Source organism: Amblyomma mixtum, chromosome 3 (assembly GCF_055824585.1).
Source record: "Amblyomma mixtum isolate Tamu chromosome 3, ASM5582458v1, whole genome shotgun sequence".
Taxonomy (NCBI): domain Eukaryota; kingdom Metazoa; phylum Arthropoda; class Arachnida; order Ixodida; family Ixodidae; genus Amblyomma; species Amblyomma mixtum.
The window spans coordinates 135,456,479-135,475,329 of NC_143014.1; the positions used below are offsets into that span (position 1 = coordinate 135,456,479).

General features: G+C 44.6%; 1 protein-coding gene across 2 annotated transcripts in view; it reads right to left on the reverse strand.

Annotated features, from left to right (window-relative positions):
- Positions 1-18,851, reverse strand: part of alpha-Man-Ib (alpha-Mannosidase class I b) — a 31,656-nt gene that overhangs the window by 2,864 nt on the left and 9,941 nt on the right. For both annotated transcript variants that reach the window (XM_089581263.1, XM_089581262.1), the window contains exons 4-9: positions 18,477-18,625; positions 14,095-14,283; positions 12,144-12,331; positions 9,232-9,355; positions 5,609-5,806; positions 4,173-4,304 (exon numbers count right to left, since the gene is read on the reverse strand). In XM_089581263.1, coding sequence (XP_089437389.1) covers positions 4,173-4,304; positions 5,609-5,806; positions 9,232-9,355; positions 12,144-12,331; positions 14,095-14,283; positions 18,477-18,625 — 980 coding nt within the window. The remainder of the gene's footprint in view (positions 1-4,172; positions 4,305-5,608; positions 5,807-9,231; positions 9,356-12,143; positions 12,332-14,094; positions 14,284-18,476; positions 18,626-18,851) is intronic.

Below are 18,851 nucleotides of genomic sequence, written 5' to 3' on the forward strand. Positions count from 1 at the left end.
TACTAATTAGCACATCTTAGGTGTGTTCTGACAATGCTATGCTGAAAAAAGCACTCTTCAAACTAAAAAATCCTATTTTTAGAAACTGCAGAACATCTTAGGTGAAACATCTGACATTTCAAGGTTATTAACTGAACTTTAGCCCCTAACATGCTGCACCATAAAACAGATGTGGTTGCTTAGTAACTTTGGAAGCAATTCAGAACTGATTGTGGAGCGATGGTTGATAGTTTTATTGAGCTTCCTGTAGAGCAGACCAGGAACAATTGGGAGAAACATTCAATAAGCTGTCGAAATGGATAAAAGAAGAGGCTTTGCAAAATGATGTATTCCTGTACTGACGGTAATTCACTAATTTTATTTCGCTGCGCAGGTCTACAAAATGCATTTTTAATACAGCGACTTCATTGCGACACTGTCTCAATTTAACGGAACCTGAAGAGAGGGTGGTAGTCGACACTGACAAGGCATACCTAGAGTGCCACGTGTGTGCCGTCAATTTTTTTATAATTGTCCTGCCTTTGCTTCTTGCCCCTGCTGCTTCTCTTCACGCTGCCCAGTGCTCTAACTGCAATCCCCCATTTTTTTCCTTCCCTACTTCTCACTGTTCTTTCACTCACTTCCCTTTCTCAGCTGTCTGCTTCGCCGTCCTTTCACGTTCATAGCCAACTTTACCTTTTTCTGTTTTCTGTGTGCACCATGCTTTGCCCCATCGATCCCAAGACCTTTGAAAAGTGGAAAAGCTAGCTTCTCCTCCCAGCTCAGGAGCGTAGTGGTTAAGCCATCTCGAAAAAGCACTGTTTTATTGTCTTGGGTATTCATTTGCCTCGAACTGCTGGCCTTGCGATTATGCAGTCACATGTCTGTGGCTCTGAGATTTCCTAGACTGCGCATGTACAACAGGAAGTAAGCTGCCATGGCCAGACGTTCTTTACTAAAGATGTCTCTACTGTGAACAAAAAAAAAAAAAAAAGTACCGTTGTCTACGAAAGGTGAAATGCGACTGCCATTTCATTTTACTATACCCATGTTTTTACTGCATACAGGTTTACTGCCATTTGAAACCAAAACTTGGCACATAATCTGTCATCAGGATTCTTCCGGTGCCACACGGAGGCTTTTGGTGCTTGTAAAAAGGATAAAACAGTTCATGGTAGTAGCAGTCAAGTTATGAACAAGTTAAAATTGTGGAACGGACAGCTCATCTTCACAGAAAGTGCAAAAAACAAAAAAAAAAACAAAAAAAAACAGTTCACTGCTCCTGAGGTTGTGGGTTAGTGTGGTATGCCCCATGCATAATCGACACAGAACAACATAGTACAGTGAAAGCTCGTTAATTCGACCCCCGTTAATTCGGAAAATCGGATAATTCGACGCGCACGCGAGGTCCCTACAATTATACATAGGAGTCTATGGGGCGAAACTCTCGTTAATTCGACCAAATTTTGCCGTGCGTCGGTTAATTCGACTTCACTCCGCAGCCCGCCAAGCCGGTGTGCCGAGAGCAAAAAGAAAAAAACACTGCCACGAGCGGGGCTACTGTACGCCTGATAGGCCATCTGTATGGTGATCGCCGTCAGCAGCGTGAGCGAGGGCAAGGGAAGCGAGGTTAGCGGCGGCCGAAGCGGCTGGCGTCTTTTTTTTTTTGTGCTTCGCAGCAGTCGTGTTGGTGTCGTGTGTCGTCGTTTCCACGTGTTCTTGCTGCTACGATCGCGGTTGTTTAACCATAAGGCGGCGCCTTTTTTGGTAATTGCGCGCCTTGTCAGCGTGTTTATTGGGCTGCTTGCTGTTGCTGTTTTGTTGCGACTGAGAGGAGGGTGAAAGGAAATTGCACGGGCCTGCCTACTGGCTCAGCCGAGCAACCACCGCTGCCTAGTGCAGATAGAGGAGAGTTAGAAGATCAGAGGAAAGATAAAGAGAAAAAAGAAGATCCGCGTGGCAGCAGCAACCGCGAAGCGGACGCTGGCTGAAAGAACAGATAAGCGGCAGAAGCCGCGCTCGCTTCACCTCCTCCCGGCGCTGCTTTCGTGTGGGTAGCGCACAGGCACGCGCCTCGCCTTTGTGTCCTGTCAGCTGACCAAGGATGCAATAATATAAGTGACAGGCGCTGACAACGACGATTCGTTGGAAGGTGACGATTGTGAGCAGTTGCCCCAAATGCCGAAGTGCACGGTGAAAGAAGCCGCAGAAGCCTTGTCCGTGCGGGAGGACTAATGTGAAAAAATCCCTGACGGTGGGTGCGTGTGCCGCGCAGCACCTGGCAGCTGTTAAGAGCTATCGTAGTCGCTCAAATTCGCTCGAAAAAGCAGGCAACGATAACAGATTTCTTTGCCAAATAAAGGTTGCGGCAAACATTGTTTTTTTGCTGTTCATTCGATAATTCGACATTCGGATAATTCGACAATTTTTCGCGGTCCCGTCAGTGTCGAATTAACGAGCTTTTACTGTACTAATACCAATTCTTATATTGACAGCTTGTCTAATCAGATACTGTGTTTACTCGCGTAATTTGCACACCCCTGATCAAGGGCGTCCGCAGAACTTTTTCCAGGGGGGTGCACCCGATGTCTGGGGATGGGGGAGGCGGTAGGTTTCTAGTTGTTTTCTACTAGGGCATAAATAATATCCATAATTCCAAGGGGGGGCAACCGCCCCCCCTTGCCCCCCCTTCCGGACGCCCATGCCCCTGATTTATTACCCGGGTATGGTAAAAAAAAAACTTACTACTCGTATATTTTGCACTCCCTGTTACACCAGACCACCAGCATGCATGTGGGTGCATGCAAGGCAGGTTTGGGAAGATTGCCACAGCAGCGTCGTCGTGTGCGGCTGTGAAAAGTGTGAGCAGTGAGGGCACAAACTGCGCGCCTTTTACTCGACTTGCTCGCGCTGGGGGTCGCTTTACCGGATGAGCAGCTGTGAGAGCAAACTTCTGGTCACCTCCAGCAAGCGCCGGAACCCGAAACTACCGAACCATTTGCTGTTTGTTTGCCGCTAGTCAACCGAGCTGCACGCGAGGCATCGTTTTATAACCTTTTATCTCCATTTGCCTCAGCAACCTGGCTTTGCGATTGTACCTTGGCATCTTTATTGCTTACAGCTGCGCAAGCACAGTCATGCCATCCCACGAGGAACTACATAATGTGTAGTGGGGGCAGGACGGGGTATGCGTCTTATATTTGGAGTCTTCTTTTGGTGGGAGGGGGGGGGGGGGGGGGGGGGGCAACAAGCGGTACGAGTTGGCAGGGTCGACATATAGGCAGCAATATACAGCATATATGTTCCTTATGACCTTTGCAGAGTTTCTTAGGAGGTGGTCACAAAATCTTCACGTAATTTGTGCACCCCTTTTTTGAAGACTTAATTTAAAGAAAAAAAGTATGCAAAATATACGAGTAAATATGGTACGTAAGGTTTTATAAGGTGTGAAAGGTGTAATATCCACAGTTCAAAGCTGAACGTTAATGAGTTCCCTAACCTCCTTTGACTGCGAATGACATTTGAACCTACAGACAATATTATTGCTATGTAGAATTCCATTATCACCATTACTAAGCAACTGCATTTCATTCAAATGACATCAGATCTCTCATTGTGACAGCAGCATAAAATGAGTGCCTGGGCATGCTAGGCGTCTTCCAACAATGTTCATCACTGCATCAATGCAACAGTGCCATTTTGCAACAAGTACCAGTTCATTCTATACAAGCTATACTATCAGTTCTCCAAACCAAGCTGTCAGGAGCCAATGCACATGAAGGGGGCAATCAGCTTTTGCACTGCATAATTCAAGCCAGTTTTGAACATCAAAAATAACTGTCTGTCTAAAAATGCCTATAATGACAATGGAAGAGTTTTACACATGCATTTTTTAACTAAACATTACAAGCTTTTCATTAGCCTGGAGCTTGGCTTCTCTGGGATGAAATGCTTTGGAAGAATGGGTCTTTGACCACACTTTGTGCAGACCAAACATGCTAGCCATGGAATGTTTCGGCCAAGCTTAAATTGAGAAGTTTCTTTATTTTTGACAATCTGTCCACAATCCCAGCGGTTAGAAAAATCTAGTATTTCAGTAAAGTTTCCAAAAACTCACAGGGGTTTGTACTCATTTATCTGCTAAACAGGCAATCATCTCGAGAATGAAAAGCAACAATAAATTTCTTACACACCTTGCAGTGTTTCTCGAACCCCTGGAAGATACGCCATGCCAAATCCCGATAAGTTTCGTTGCGTGTAAAGTAGTACATGTACCAGAGGCTCTCCAAGGTCTCTGGTCGGAGGAGGTTGTGCGCATCATTGCCCTGCAGATGAACACAGCGTTGCAGAAATGCCCCACCATATGCAAGCCATGAGCTACGTCTCTTTCTTTTCTGGTTCTCAAAAGGCTCCCAACATGCTTCCGCATGTGTGCACAATACACAGTAGGATAAAGCGAAAAATGAGCTATATGCCAACAGCAGCCATGGCAGGTAAATGGCCTTTTACCTACAAAGGAGTAATGATCACTTTCTCAGTTATGCATTAGAACTTACCCTGAAAGAATGCGAAGAATGGCATTTTACTCACTTCGCAGCATTTACGCATTTTCACTTCTGCATATACGTAATGCAAGCTGAAAAGCGAAGTTGCCACTCCATTTTGTCCCTTTGCTGCTTTGCTACAGAATATCTGCAACCTTTGCTTTGATTGCTTAGGTTCATAAGCACTCATGCTTTTCAGGCACGAAATTAACTATGGCCGCAAATATAATTATAGCCAGTACACACACAAACAAAAGAAAATACAATACAGTTTGTGCTATATTTACCTCAAATGAAGAAATCCACAGCCTCCCCTGTCAACCAATTGTACACTCTGATGCATGCAAATATCTCCTCCACTACCTGAGTGCTAAGAATGCTGTGTTAGTAAATGCAAGCACAGGATATAGAGTTACTAGTTCCGTAAGAAAAAAAAAAAGGGGGGGGGGGGGGGTAGCAGTACAGCCACTGCAATGACTAAATTATGCTCACAAATGACAAGAATTTGACTCTTGGTGCAAGTTACTTTGATGGCACTCTCTCCCGCAGCCTATACCAAAAAAAAAAAACAGAAAAAGGTCACTGTGAGTGCATTTCCAGCACAACTCATTAGTGAAGAAAGAATGGATATTTTCAGCCCATCACACCACGTAAGCTTTACTCATTAACTACATACAATACAGGCTTTGATGACCAAGCATTAACATGACACTGCTAACCAACAACACGAGAATGCTGCACCAGCAGCACATGGCATAAAAGGACATGAGCACTTATAGACCAATCTTAAGAAGATGATACAAACACATTAAACACTAGCTCCATATTGTGAGCTAGTGAGCGAATTCAGAATAAAAATCCTGAACTCTGACTACAGCAATACTGCAACAATGCAAAGGAAACACCGAAGTGATTTAAGCTCTTGGTCTGACACTAAACCCAATACCTGTGTACTGTAACATACGGTATCCTTTGAAGGATTGGCTAAACCAGAAAAATTAACACAATGACGTGCATAATATCATGTAAGAGAAAAAAAAAATCAAAAAGAGTTCCAGGAGAAGAGTGTGTACAATGCTGTTCACCTTGATCAGGATATCACGGACGCCTTGAGGCTTCAGGTTGAAATGGGCGATCTCGGGTGACAGGAACGTTGGATTGATAGAGTACATGCGTATGCATGTGTCCATAAGCTCCCGAGCCAGTTCCATGTGAGATTGCGGCATTCCACCGACAACATGCCCAAGCATCAGCGTGCCAGGAAAATAGCACACCAAGTGGTCCTGCAACCGCCAACACATCATTCTGAGACAACAGAAATGACCAAATTTTGTTCATTTTGCGCTGACTTTGTGCGCCATGAACTATAAAGAAAAAAAAGTCTATGAATCCATTACAGCTCGGAAAATATAGTGCTTCCAGCTTTCCAGGGCCTGTTAGAGGTAACCCTTACTGGGCTTCTTTGTTTTGAAATAACCATTTTTTGGCAACTGTGTTTAATGACTGACCTCCCCTTTCTTTTTTGTAGCGCTTCTTTGGCGTGGTGAGAAGCTTCAGCGGTGATGAAGATCACCCTACAATCACGCACTTTGGCCATATCTTCAGTCTGGCCATATCATATCAATGGCAATGGAAGACAACTGCTCCGGTGATAATGATCTGGTTCTTGTGACTGTAGAGGCGAGCCTAAGCACAAAGAAGTTGGAGGCTTTGTCCCGAAAAGAAGACCGTCAGTGGAAACTGGCAACGATTATAAGCCAGACCGACCTGCAGAAGGAGGTAGACTGTGACTCACTCCAACACAGCTACAGCTGCCTTTCTGCATCTACAGATGTTGTCCACTATCTTGGCGGCTAAGTTGTTAAGAAGGCTGTCAAGATGACTGGCTGCAGTTACTGCCATGAGACTTTGGTAGCTGCTCGAGAGTATCCACCTGCAGCCATTGTCACTGAACTTCGGTCCTTTGTGCTTGGTGCTTTGAAGCACACCTCCGGAGCCCTAACCTGTATGCTGTCAGGCACTGAATGTATCACAGAGCACCAAATAAAGTCAAACAAAGTGTTTGGTGACTTATTCTGGACCATCCCAGAACAGCTGTCAGAGATATGCTCAGTGGTGCCCCTTGCACTTTCAGGAACTCGGTGCATGCATCATTAAATTTTATTTAGCGACACATGTGCATTTCTACGTTAGAATCCTGGAACAGCGAAGGGGTACCAGTCTTAAAGCAAAAACAGCGAGGAAACGTGCCAAGCTGTAGTAGGTGGATATCGCTTTTTCCTTGGAGAACACCAGAAAGCATGAAATGCACACAAGCTACCCATCTGCATAAGGTCTAGGCTGAGGCGGAAAGGGGGGGGTCTGCTGTGAAGCTGGATGGAGCTACACCGCCACCTAGTCTGATGATGTTGAAAGGTGCATTGCTTTTCACCGAAGGGCGCATTTGGGAGAATGTAAACTTCAATAAAACATAAGAAACATTACTGGAAAAAAAAAAAAACACTATGAATGTAAAACAAATCAGTGATATTTTACTGAGATGTGGTCACGTAGAGCTCTACACTTACAATGGCAGCGTTTCACTGCAGGATGGCACTTCAGTTAGTTCTATGCGATGCTAAATTAAAATTATAAATCCTCGTTTCTTCGATATCGCAATGCTCAATTCTTGCAATACGAGGCACAACCTTTTCATTTACACTATAAACTCATGACAAGTTTTGGTCAGTGGTCAGTCCCTTTAAGCACCTGAGCTGTGGCCGGTGGAGGCAAAAGGGATATGGAGAGGATAGAAAGAGAGGGACAGAAGGCAGCGATAGAAAGAAAGCGCGGGGATAGCTATGTACGCTATTTACAAAATACCAAAAGTAAGCAAGTCTGCGCCACTTGCATGCAAGTGTTTAGGCACAGTTCTAATTAGTACCATGCACGAGCCACTACTACAAATAATTACGACGCATAAAACACTGTACTACATACAAAGCTGCACATGCGTAGTGTCCTGTCACTAATGAACCGCAAGCGCTGCACAACACACAAGTAGCCAGGGTAAGGTGCCCGGCTGCATATAGTAGTCCAAGAGTAGCACATATGGAATGTCCTTGTAAAACAGTCGGACAATGCGTGTGCCTTGGCCACAGAGTCCATGAACATTGGTCCATCTACCTGATGACATAGCCTGATGAGGCTGCTGCTTGCTGCCTTGTGTTCAATTGAACACAGCAGTAGTTACCACTAGCGTAACTGAACAGCCGCAATTCTAAGCTCCAACTTTGAATTCTATCCAAACCAACACTGGCAAAGAAACAAGCTTGAAATGTGTCACTGCTTTTGTTTGTGTATTTTTTGGTTTATGGCGGCTTAATGTCCCAAAGTGACTCAGACTATGAGGGATGCCGCGGTGAAGGGCTCTGGAAATTTCGACCACCTGGGGTTCTTTAACGTGCACTGACATTGCACAGTACACACGGGCCTCTAGAATTTCACCTCCATCGAAATTTGACTGCCGCAGCCAGGATCAAACACGCGTCTTTGAGTCAGCAGCTAAGCGCCACAACCACTGAGCCACTGTGGCAGGTTTTGTACTTTTGTATTTTTTAAAGGCAGCATGCAACAGCCAATTAATAACAATTAGCTAGAAATGGATGGATACGAAGTTATTTACTATAAAAATAATATTTACAGTAGCATTAAGAATCACCAGCAAGTGATGCAAAGGAGCTCTACGCTTGCACAGTGGAGAAAACTGGTTTTTGAGGAAAGAAAATGGCACAGTCTCACATATCGGTGGACACCCAAACCACACCATAAGGGAGGAAAGTGGGAGTGAAAGAAGAAAGACAGAAAAGGTACCACAGTGAAGCGCTCCACAATAATTTCGACTCCCTGGGGATCTTTAACATGCTATGACATCGCACAGCACATGGGCGCTTTTGCGTTTCGCCTCCACTGAAATGCGGCAGCCATGGCCAGGTTTGAAACCGGGAACTCTGGATCAGTAGCAGTCAAGCTTTAGTACCTAGTCCAAATTATGAGAGTGTATTACCGAGATCACAACAGCGAAGGTCAAAAAGAAAAGAGGATTGTGCAAAACGTCTATTTCCACTGCTTTCAGCAAAGGTTCAGCAAAACATTCTGAGCCCACCATCCCATATCATAAAAATAAGAGGCAACTAAAAAACAACACTGCTCAGTGCGAGTGTGAAAAAAAAAAAAAAAAGTGAAATGCTGTGTAGTCACTTGGAAAGCGAAACACCTAAAGCTGATTGGTTTTGGTTTTTTGGGGTTTAACGTCCCGAAGCAACTCTGACTATGAGGGACGCCGTAGTGAAGGGCTCTGGAAATTTTGATCACCTGGGGTTCAAATTTCCGGAGCACTTCACTATCGCGTCCCTCATAGTCAGAGTTGCTTCGGGACGTTAAACCCCAAAAAACCAAAACCAATCAACTTTAGGTGTTTCGCTTTCCAAGTGACTACACAGCATTTCACTTTTTTTTTTAAAGCTGAGTACACCTCAGAATCCTTAAATGCAAGACTCAAGTACAAGTTTTCAATGATGTTGTGAATTTCACAACTTCATTGTGAAACTTGTGAAGTAATGCAAAAGTAATCAACCACATAAAACATACTCAAAATGAAGCTCTCAATGCGTACTTAGTCACCTGCATATCGTTTTATCTGTTAAGCACACGTGCTGTTCCATCATACCATTTTAGGGTAGAAGGTGCGACCTCGCACAAGCTCGCCAATAAAAAGAAGCTTGTTGGGCTCGGACCGTCTGACCAAATGCTTCTGGATGCCCTCCACAGCATCCAGGTAATCTTCTTTTAGCCTGCATTGAGTTTAGAAACTCTTGTTAGATTACACACACACACATCTGAAACAAACCAGGACTTTAAATCATGACCTGAACAGAACAAAAACTTCATTATAGTCACCAACATATTAAGTTTTCCTTCTCCTACAACGGTGCATATGCAATGAATATTTTCGAGGCCTATGTACTACCTTCCCTTCCATGAACAATGTTAGCAGCTTTGTGGTGTGACTTAAGTGTTATGGAGAAGGAATACAGTAAACGCTCATTAATTCGAATGTCAAAGGATTCGAAAAAATGCTTGAATTATCCAAGAGTTTGAATTATTGAATTACCCTGAAAAAACTGCCAAGAACTGTTTGCATCACGGCAAATTTATTTGGTGAAAGACTGGGCAAAAGGTGCTTGCTTTTGAGATAAGGACGGCGTGGCAATGACTATTTCTCATGTTTCCATCAATGCTTTATTGCGGGCATACTGTCGGCAGCGTTGAAGCAGGACTGTCCCAAAATCACAGGGGCCTCCCCAGCATCCTTCACGGCAAGACTGCTACCATGTAACACCCCTCGCAAGCGGCATCATTGTGTGTGAGGAGGCTTCACTGCACGAACTGTGAACGGCACGTTACGAGCGCACAGTTTCGGCACACTGAAGCAAAAGAAACATTCAACAGCACTAAGGAGGGAGAAGAAAACACCAGTGACGTGCCAATCAACGTCCTAAATGTCAGGTGGCTAACTGACGCTGGCTGGTTGAGCAGCCATCCGTGCAGTCTGGTGCGCAGCTTACAAAAGTGTAACCAGAACTAAGTGGTAGGACTGTTCTTGAAGATGGGGCCGTCTGTTTGTCGTCCCGTCTGCCGTTGCACACCACTGTCACAGGTGCATGGGCCGTGAGCGACTCTCCAGCATGCAATTCAGTTTTTGAGTAGGGCTACTTCAATGGTCTCTTGCCACGCCAATCATAACTGGATGTGGCCTCCCTTCGGGTGCCTTCTTCGAATTAACCAGTGCGAGACCTGTAATGTCTAAATTGGTTGGTTTGGTTTGGTTTTAATGAACACACGACACCACAGACTTACATGGACGTTGGCCGGGACCGAGCTGCCAGTTAAAATTATCCGGATTTCTGAATTAACGGTGGCAAAATTAACGAGCTTTTACTGCAATCACGATGTTCGATTTTTATGGCACAAGGGCAACAAAGGCCAAAAAGCCTGTTTGCGTTGCATGCAATGTCAGAACATTAGCAAACAAAAACTTCTGTAAGGAGGCCCATCAAATATGCACACATGAAAATGCAACAACAATTACAAATGCCAAAATTTATGTTGCAAACATTTTCGTTGTCGCAAATATTCTGTATGCCCACCAAAGAGCCACAGAAAATTAGTAGTCTCATGTGCTTATAAAACTTGCTTTTTGGACGGTTGGCAAAATTAGGCAAGGCCATGAAAAACAACACAAGAAATATGCATGCTTCCTTTGTGCTAGTGCCTTGGCAACTATACTTTGCTTGCAGTTTGCTGCCACTGAAATGCAAGCTACAGCTGCACTGCTGCCCAATGCTCCAGCCCTCTTGCCTAAGTAGGACAGAAAAAAAACACATGGCATGTGTGCCACTGAGTGACGTGGGCTCATGGCTGCAGCTGTGCACCTCAACAGTTGCATGGTTTCTGTCTGACATGCCGGGAGGGACAAAATTCATTGTTCTGCAGCCATGAGCAGAACCATATTGATGACGAAGATGAATTTTTGCGGCACAAAAGCACCCATGGCCAAAGAGTGCTAGAAACAAGGTCAACAGTCTGCAGAGGTCGTTAAGATATGAAATGGCGGGGGGGGAGGGGGGGGGGGGGGGTATTCATTTTGCAATAAAACTGAGTGAGATGTACAGGGCTTACTGGTTAAGTATGATTTATATGGTCTCACTGCGATATGACTTACACGCTGAAATGGCATACAGGACATAAAAATCCCAAAAAGTAACTAATAACATTTAAACAGGGCGTTAAGCTGTTTGCCCGGCAGCCTCACAGACACCCTTTCAAATGCAAAGAGACTGGGGCTCTGGGAACATGTGAGTCTCAGTCCTGCTCTCAGCTCTGGCCACACACTAATGTTAGTAATGACCGTGCATGTGAATAAAATGATTATATATATAGAATGAGATACCAGATTAAGCTTGGCCTCTGACAGCAAGAATACAATGCAATTAAAAACTGAACCCTGGATGATCACCTAGAAAGAACGTGGTGCGTGCTGGAATTTGGTTCGCGCACAACTCTGGAAAAATGATTTTCCCCTCATTTCTAATGCAGGGCACTTCAGGGGCACATAAAGCACGGAGAGAAATGCTCCACGCACTGAACAATGCGGTTCTCGCATGCCAATAAGCAAGAACTTAAGTGTTGCGTATGTACATCTACATTCTCAGTCAGCAGTGTAATGTCCCTGTCACACGGCCACTTTCAAAGGCTATTAAGCTGAGAGGCAACGAGATTCTCAATTGCTTTCAAAACTCTAAGGAGTTGTGTCATCGCTACACGGTAAACTCGACTGCCGTTGAGAAATTCCATCATACTGCGGCACCACCGTCACTGCCAATAATTTTGCAGGCATGTTAGCAATCAACCAAAAAGTTTAACCTGAAAAGGTTAAAAACAAATGTTGTATATTACTGCAATATTAATCAAACTCTGTTATTTTGGACAAGTTTTAGAGAGCATTTATGCACTCTTCAGGAAGCTGGTGTTGGTTGTTTCTGCATCACTAGCAACAAACCACTAACGCCACCTACTTACCAGGAGACAGACTTTCCAGTCTGGAGCCACTGCTTGAGGAGGTACTCATAGTAGCTGTCAGCACGGGCACCCAGAGTCAATGTAGAATCAGCATTGAAGCGGCCTGTCTCAGCATTAATGAACATGGGCACCAAACCTTCCTTCTTGGGCAATCGGTGCAACAGCTCAGACACTGCAAAGGCCTTTTTCTGAAAGGAAAGATACCAGTCCTTTCTTACAAAGCAATATTCATGAAAGAAAAAAAGGTTCATGGCACAGAAGAAGATGGCACACTCATAGCATTAGTACAAGGGCTTGGTTAACAACAGTATGCTAAGTTACAGCTGTCTCAACTACTATCCTTCCAGTTCAATGCAAAAAAAGTGTGTGCGTGCGCGCGCGGGTGCATGCATGCATGTGTGCACGCGCGCGAGGGAGCAAGTAACTACACCAGACGCCGTTAAAAAAAAACATGAAGGGCGCTTCGCAAATTTGTTCAACTTCAACCCACATGCGCCCAGTGTCTTACATGTAGATCACCGTATTTTTGAGCAGCAATTCTAAAAGTTTACTGTGTAAAAAGCTTGCGCCCACTAGCACAGGTTCAAGAGGGTCTAAACTTTTCCTGTGTAGGGGTTGTGTTGTGCGCATTCAGTTTTGTGCGCTGCGTGCATTCAGAAAGACCCACCAGTCTTCTCTGACCGGCGTTAACATGCAAACATGTGATGCAAGACTAATTAGGCCAAGATGACTAATTAGGTGGTGGATTATGATAATGAACCTAATACTTGCAAGAAAACCACATACTTTGTCACTCAAAGTGCAAAGCAAACATGCTCCATTACACTGGCCACATAAGCCTCCCGTTCCACTTTTTTTTCGGCAGTCAAGATACAAACTTAAAATACCATTAGCACACTTAATCTAACATTTATATTCTTATAAATGAGCTCAAGTGCTGATAGCAAGTATACTGCATGACAAACAAATGTAAGCTTGCACAAGCCCCTCTGCTACATCAAAATGTGCAAGAAATTTTCTGCCCTTTCTTGGCCAGGATTGACAATGGGAGATCTCATTTATCACCTGTTAGACATTAAAGGGACACTGGGGAGAGCTCTATTAATATTTTTTTATATCAAAATCCGATAGTTCGGCATTTCATGGCTTTGCTGCCACTTGGCCGGCAGCGAAAGATGCAAGTATTTCTAAGAAATTTGGATTCGAAGTTTAGAAAGTTTTTCCCGCCGCTCTGATTCAAACGTGGGATTCTCCTATGACGACAAAGGACTAAGTGACGTGAAACATGACGTGCACATGACGTAACGCAGACTCCGTGATTTCTGGCAGCCAGCAGTGCGGCCCAGCAGCAGCCGAAAAGAAAGTTACCGCCGGCCGCACGTTGAAGGCATCTATCGGCTATTGCGGCCGTAGCTTCGTTTACGTTTACACCGGCGTTTTGCCAGCGTTACAATGGATCCCGTTCTCGAAGTCGTCAACGAAGTTCTCGCAAATAGACACCTTTAGCATACCGTGTACTTTGTTACCGTTAGCGGAATACCGGGAGCCCCCATACCGCTGTGAGCAGGCGCTGATTGGTCCCGGCGCTGCAGGAGCGCGCGTAGCTGTCGGGTACGTGGCGCCATCTGGCGACGTCGAGGAGATTTGCGCATGCATTTGCTGCGCCTCAGTGATTCGTGCCTTCTCGTGTCCTAGCGTTGCTAGAACTATTGGTTCTAGCAACACTGTTTTGTCCTATGACGTCATAACGCTTGTACTTGCGAGTTTGGCCTGTGGCGGCGATACCTGTATTTTGGTTCTTGCTCTTTTCTACGTTACAAGAGCTTTGTTGTCAGTATGAATGGCGTTTTTGTAATCAGGAGCTGGTATTCTGTCGATGCAAGTCAACTTCAATTTCTCCTCAGTGTCCCTTTAAGTACCACAGCATGGCAAGCAAGAGAAGGCCACCTACCTCAAACTGGGGATCCCCTGAGGCACGACTCAGGGCACGGAACTCAAGCTGCAGGCTAGCCACTTCTGAGACACTGCTGTCTGGGGCCCAAGCTGGTGCATGCGCCACTCCCGAGGCCAGGTTCACATCAGAGTAGGGCACCCCTGATGCAGACCGGAACCCAGGCAGCAGCCGGCGTCCCAGTTCCAGCTGCAAGCAAGACACCAATGCACAATGTACCTTTACTGACAGTATCTTGCATGTGCAGTCGACCTTTGTTATAGCGAACAGGCAAAAAATTGTAAAATAGTTCGATACAGCTGAAATTCACAATACAAAATTTTGTCAGAAATGCACGCAAGGGAAGCGCAGTTTAGTCAGTAAAGAAACGAAAACTCGGGCGACCCTTAACCCATATATGCCTAGTGTCCTACATGTAGGGCACCACTTGTTTGTGCAGTAACTCTAAAAGTTCATTGTGTAAAAGTTTGCACCTGCTAGCACAGGTTCAAGAGGGTCCAAAATTTTCCTGTGCAAGGGTTGTATTGTGTTCGTTCAGTTTTGTGTATTGTGTGGGTTCAAAAAGATCCGCCAATCTTCTCTGGATGCCATTTGTGAAATTCCACCTCATCAATCACATTGTAATTCTGCAAAAAATTAAAAAAAAATAATTAAAAAATATATAAAAAATTGCGCATTGTCATAAGGAAATTTGATTGTAAAGTCAATGTGAAACGTTTGATGCTGTACCACACACAACAGCAAATCTGCCTATACTAGTAGGACACAACTTAAGAAAACAGCAGTTGGTAACACTGGGCCCCGGTTCGCGGCGTCCTGTATTACTCTGCCAGCCAGTCACAGCAGTAAGCAAAATCATGTTTTTAATGTCCTGACTTTATAAAACAAGCCAGGTATCAAAATTGTAGAGCTCATAATTTTTTTCTTGTGATTAGCTTCTTGCTTAGGTAACAAGAAAAGTTTTAACAATGGACTGTCGTGGAGGAATTTTGTGCGGGTATACCCCATATGCGTACTATTTGGCACTTTTACTAGATATGCTTATTTATTATTACACAGAAATAGAACCGAGTGAAAGTCGCAAATCACAACATCAACAACGCCTGTCCTTGGCCAAAAAAAATGTTCGGCAGAATCTCAATACGATACCGGTCGAGACGAATTTCCAGATGATAGAAATTCGTAAAATGGCCCAGCTAGGGTGCATTGTGTGCAATGGGCAGAAATCTGGATGTTGCAAACAAGCCTCCACCCTACTGCGGGTGATACAAATGTGTGAGCTGCAACCGCACCCTCCAGCCCCAAGTACTTGCTGCCTGTGCATTGGCGACGTTGCAATCGCTAGTTGCATGGCGCACACCACAAGCAGTGGGCAGCGGCGCGGAGCCACAAGTAAACCTCATCAGCCAAAAACAGATTTGCGTTAATTCTGCTTGCAAATTCTGTTCGTTTTGGAAAATACGAATTTCGGACTATACAAACATTTTCATAACCCTATGAGATTTCTATGATCGAGGTTCTACTGCATCCTTTTTCTCCAGCTTAGGGGAAGAAAATGTATCCTTCTGGCACACATCACACCGTTTTCTTTTTCTAGCATCCAATTCCATTTTGGAAAGCCATTTTTCAAGTCGGACACAAGAGGCAACTAAATTGAGAAATAAAGAAAAAAATACAGCTCAATTTTAAACATGTGATGAGCATAGTAAGCAAGCTAAGATTTTTGAGTTCATTTGAATTTGCTGCTCTCACCATAAATCCACACCTTTTTTTTGCCGTGGACCGTATAGGGGATATTCAAAATACCGCAAGTGCGCTTTCCCACATAACTATGTTGCCCCAAACAAAATGGCCGACTTCGCTATAAAGGAACTATGTGGGCTACAGGGCAGGCGCTAAAGGTGTGGATAGAATGTAAGAAACGCATTTTGGAAGAATCAAACAAAAAACTACTCCTTCTTGCTTTGTTTCAGCGGGAAACGCATGGTCAGCCATCTTGTCTTAAGGCAAGATTGTTATGCGAGAAAGCGCACTTGCGGAATTTTGAATATCCCCTATTAAAGTGGGCCAGCAAAACATTTAGGATAAAATGAATTTTGCCTTTTTTTTTTAATTTGCATACCGACGTCACACCGCAAAAGGAAACAAAGCATCGCAAGACTGATCATGAAACTCAAATACATTCAAAAAAATCTTTTTTTTTTCTGGCCCTAAACTGGTTTGAACCAGAACCCGGAACTGAATCCGAAAGTTGTGAACCCGAACCGAACCCAAAAAATTTCAGGTCGAAACCATGCCTATTGCACCACGTCAGCTGTGTTCTGGCATTTAGATAGCCACCCTCTAAACACACAAAAAGACAAGGTTTTCTTTAAATTATGTGCTATTGCTTTTTTTCTTTCTTCCAGGACAGACAAACCTATGGGTGTGCTGGACAGTCAATGTCACAGCTCACAGTGAGGATTGAAAGCCAGAGCCATGGCCACACATGACCCCTCCAAACAGATGGACTACTTCAATACAGAAAGAGGGCTAAAACCAGTACTCCTGTCTGATAAACAACACAGTCGCCGACGAAAAATTCAGACGCCCAATTTTTCGGACCCGCTTGATTATTCGGACTTTTTCGCGGCACCACAACATGGCTCATAGAGCCAATGTGCCATGTTTACTCGCATAATAAGCGCAATTTTTTTTCAGAAAATCCGGCTCAATGTTCAGGGTGTGCCTATTGGGGTAAAATTTCAGAAAATTTTTCGACTCGCATTTTTGCGCTTTAAAACTGAACATACCGCATAACCGTATAAATGCATACATGCATACATGTAAGGGCCGCACCTGTGTATGGGCCACACCGTGTTTTCCCGAAGGAAATATTTAAAAAAAAAAGATCCGTGCAAGGAGGGGGGGAGGCATCGGTTTGAAATCGTATAAATACAGTATTGATCACAGTGCCAAGTTCGGGGTGCACCGATTATGCGTGGAAATAAAAAAATCTGATTTTTCGCGACCAAACTGGGGGCGTGCCTAATATGCGTCTATTATGCGAGTGCGTCTATTATGCGAGTAAATACGGTATAAGAGCGCCTGAAATTTAACTGACTGCTCGGTTTTTCGGACCTCATTCACACTCGCTGCCAATACCTAAGCCACCATATAATGTGTACAGTGGAACCTCATTAATTCAAACTGCAGGAGAGATAGAAAATTTCATCAGACAAAACGAAATTCAAGCTTAAAGGGAGCCTCTTAAATTGCGAGGCTGAAATTCTGCGTGAGTCGGCGCATAGCGCGCGCGTGGTTTTTGAATTCGTACTGTTCTTGAACGTCTTCCGCCCCACGAACTTGAACAGTAGTCAGAGTTTGCTGAACTCATCTGTGCTGAGTCTTTCATCCTGAACATGGGAAGATGTAGCAGTGAAGCGCGTGGGAGGTGTACGGCTTCACAAAGACGGAGAGCACGGAAGGAAATGGTGGTGCGTTTCAAAGCGAGGCAGCGCACCTATGGCAAAATGCACCGTAACTCTGACTTTTCTATCGTAAAACTGTAAAAAAATGGCATTTCTGTAACAGGCATGATGCCTCTCATCATACGCAAGCCACAGAGTGCATATCGCCGGATACGATGGCGATTTTGGCTGTAGTCGCTAGGCCTAATGACGAAGGCCAACACCGACGGAGCGCTTGCTTCGGCTGTTTCTCGGTTCTTATTGTTTCACCATCTTCGCGTTCTCGTTCCGGGTCCATCGTACTGTGGGCACAGTGCAGTTTCCGTAGAGGCGTGTTTGCTTTCTTGTCTAGACTTTGTCCCAATCCGTGCGCTCATCGGCGGCATGCCAAGGGCAGCACAGCCAGGCCGAGCTCATGAAAGCGGTCGCCTCCCGTTGTCTGTGCACATGATGCACTGTGAAATTTAGTCATGAGCAGCTTCGGAATGTGCGCAATACAACTGACCCCTTCCACCGGCATACTAGCAATAAGTTCATGACTTTTTTGGTGAAATTTGACTTCCCGGACTGCCCAATTTTTCGGTCATTTTCGCGGTCCCTAGACAGTCCAGAAAATCGGTCGTCGACTGTAAATGCAAACTATAGCTGATGATATGGATTGCAACGTTATGCAATGTTTCTGCACAAAACATGCTTCCGGCTTTTTAAATGGAGATCTAATTCTTCAGTTAAGTTTTATGACTCAAAACCAAATGTGCGAGCAACAAATATACATAAAATACACCAGTGATGTTTACAGGTATGACAAATGAAAAGCATAACAAATGGGGACTCACAGGAGTGAACAAACCAAAATGTTGCCGTTCATGAACCCAAGAAAAGCACACTGTGGCCTTTAGGGGCATGAACAGCGAGTCAAAAGTGTTCCCTCACCGCTTTGTCAAGGTACATCTGCTCCTCTGTAAGGGTGTGCATACTCAGCAGGCCCCCCAGCACACGAATGGTGGTCTCAAACAAATTCACATCCCGGTGCTGGTCCAGCTGTAGAATGTGAGCTACCCAATCCCGAGCTGCTGCAAGCTCTGCACAAATGGAATCATTCAAACCTTGATTTTTAGAATGCTATACATCTTCACACAAGCTACTTCTGTAGACAATCAACAGTGCAGCAGATACAGCGGCAAGTGAAAATGGACGTGCCAGACCTATTTTCCCACTCCAAACTTCTTCACAACAAAACAAAAGAAGCCCAAGTTGCAGAGACAATAAAATATAGGCAACTTATGTCATCACACAGCTTTGTAATGC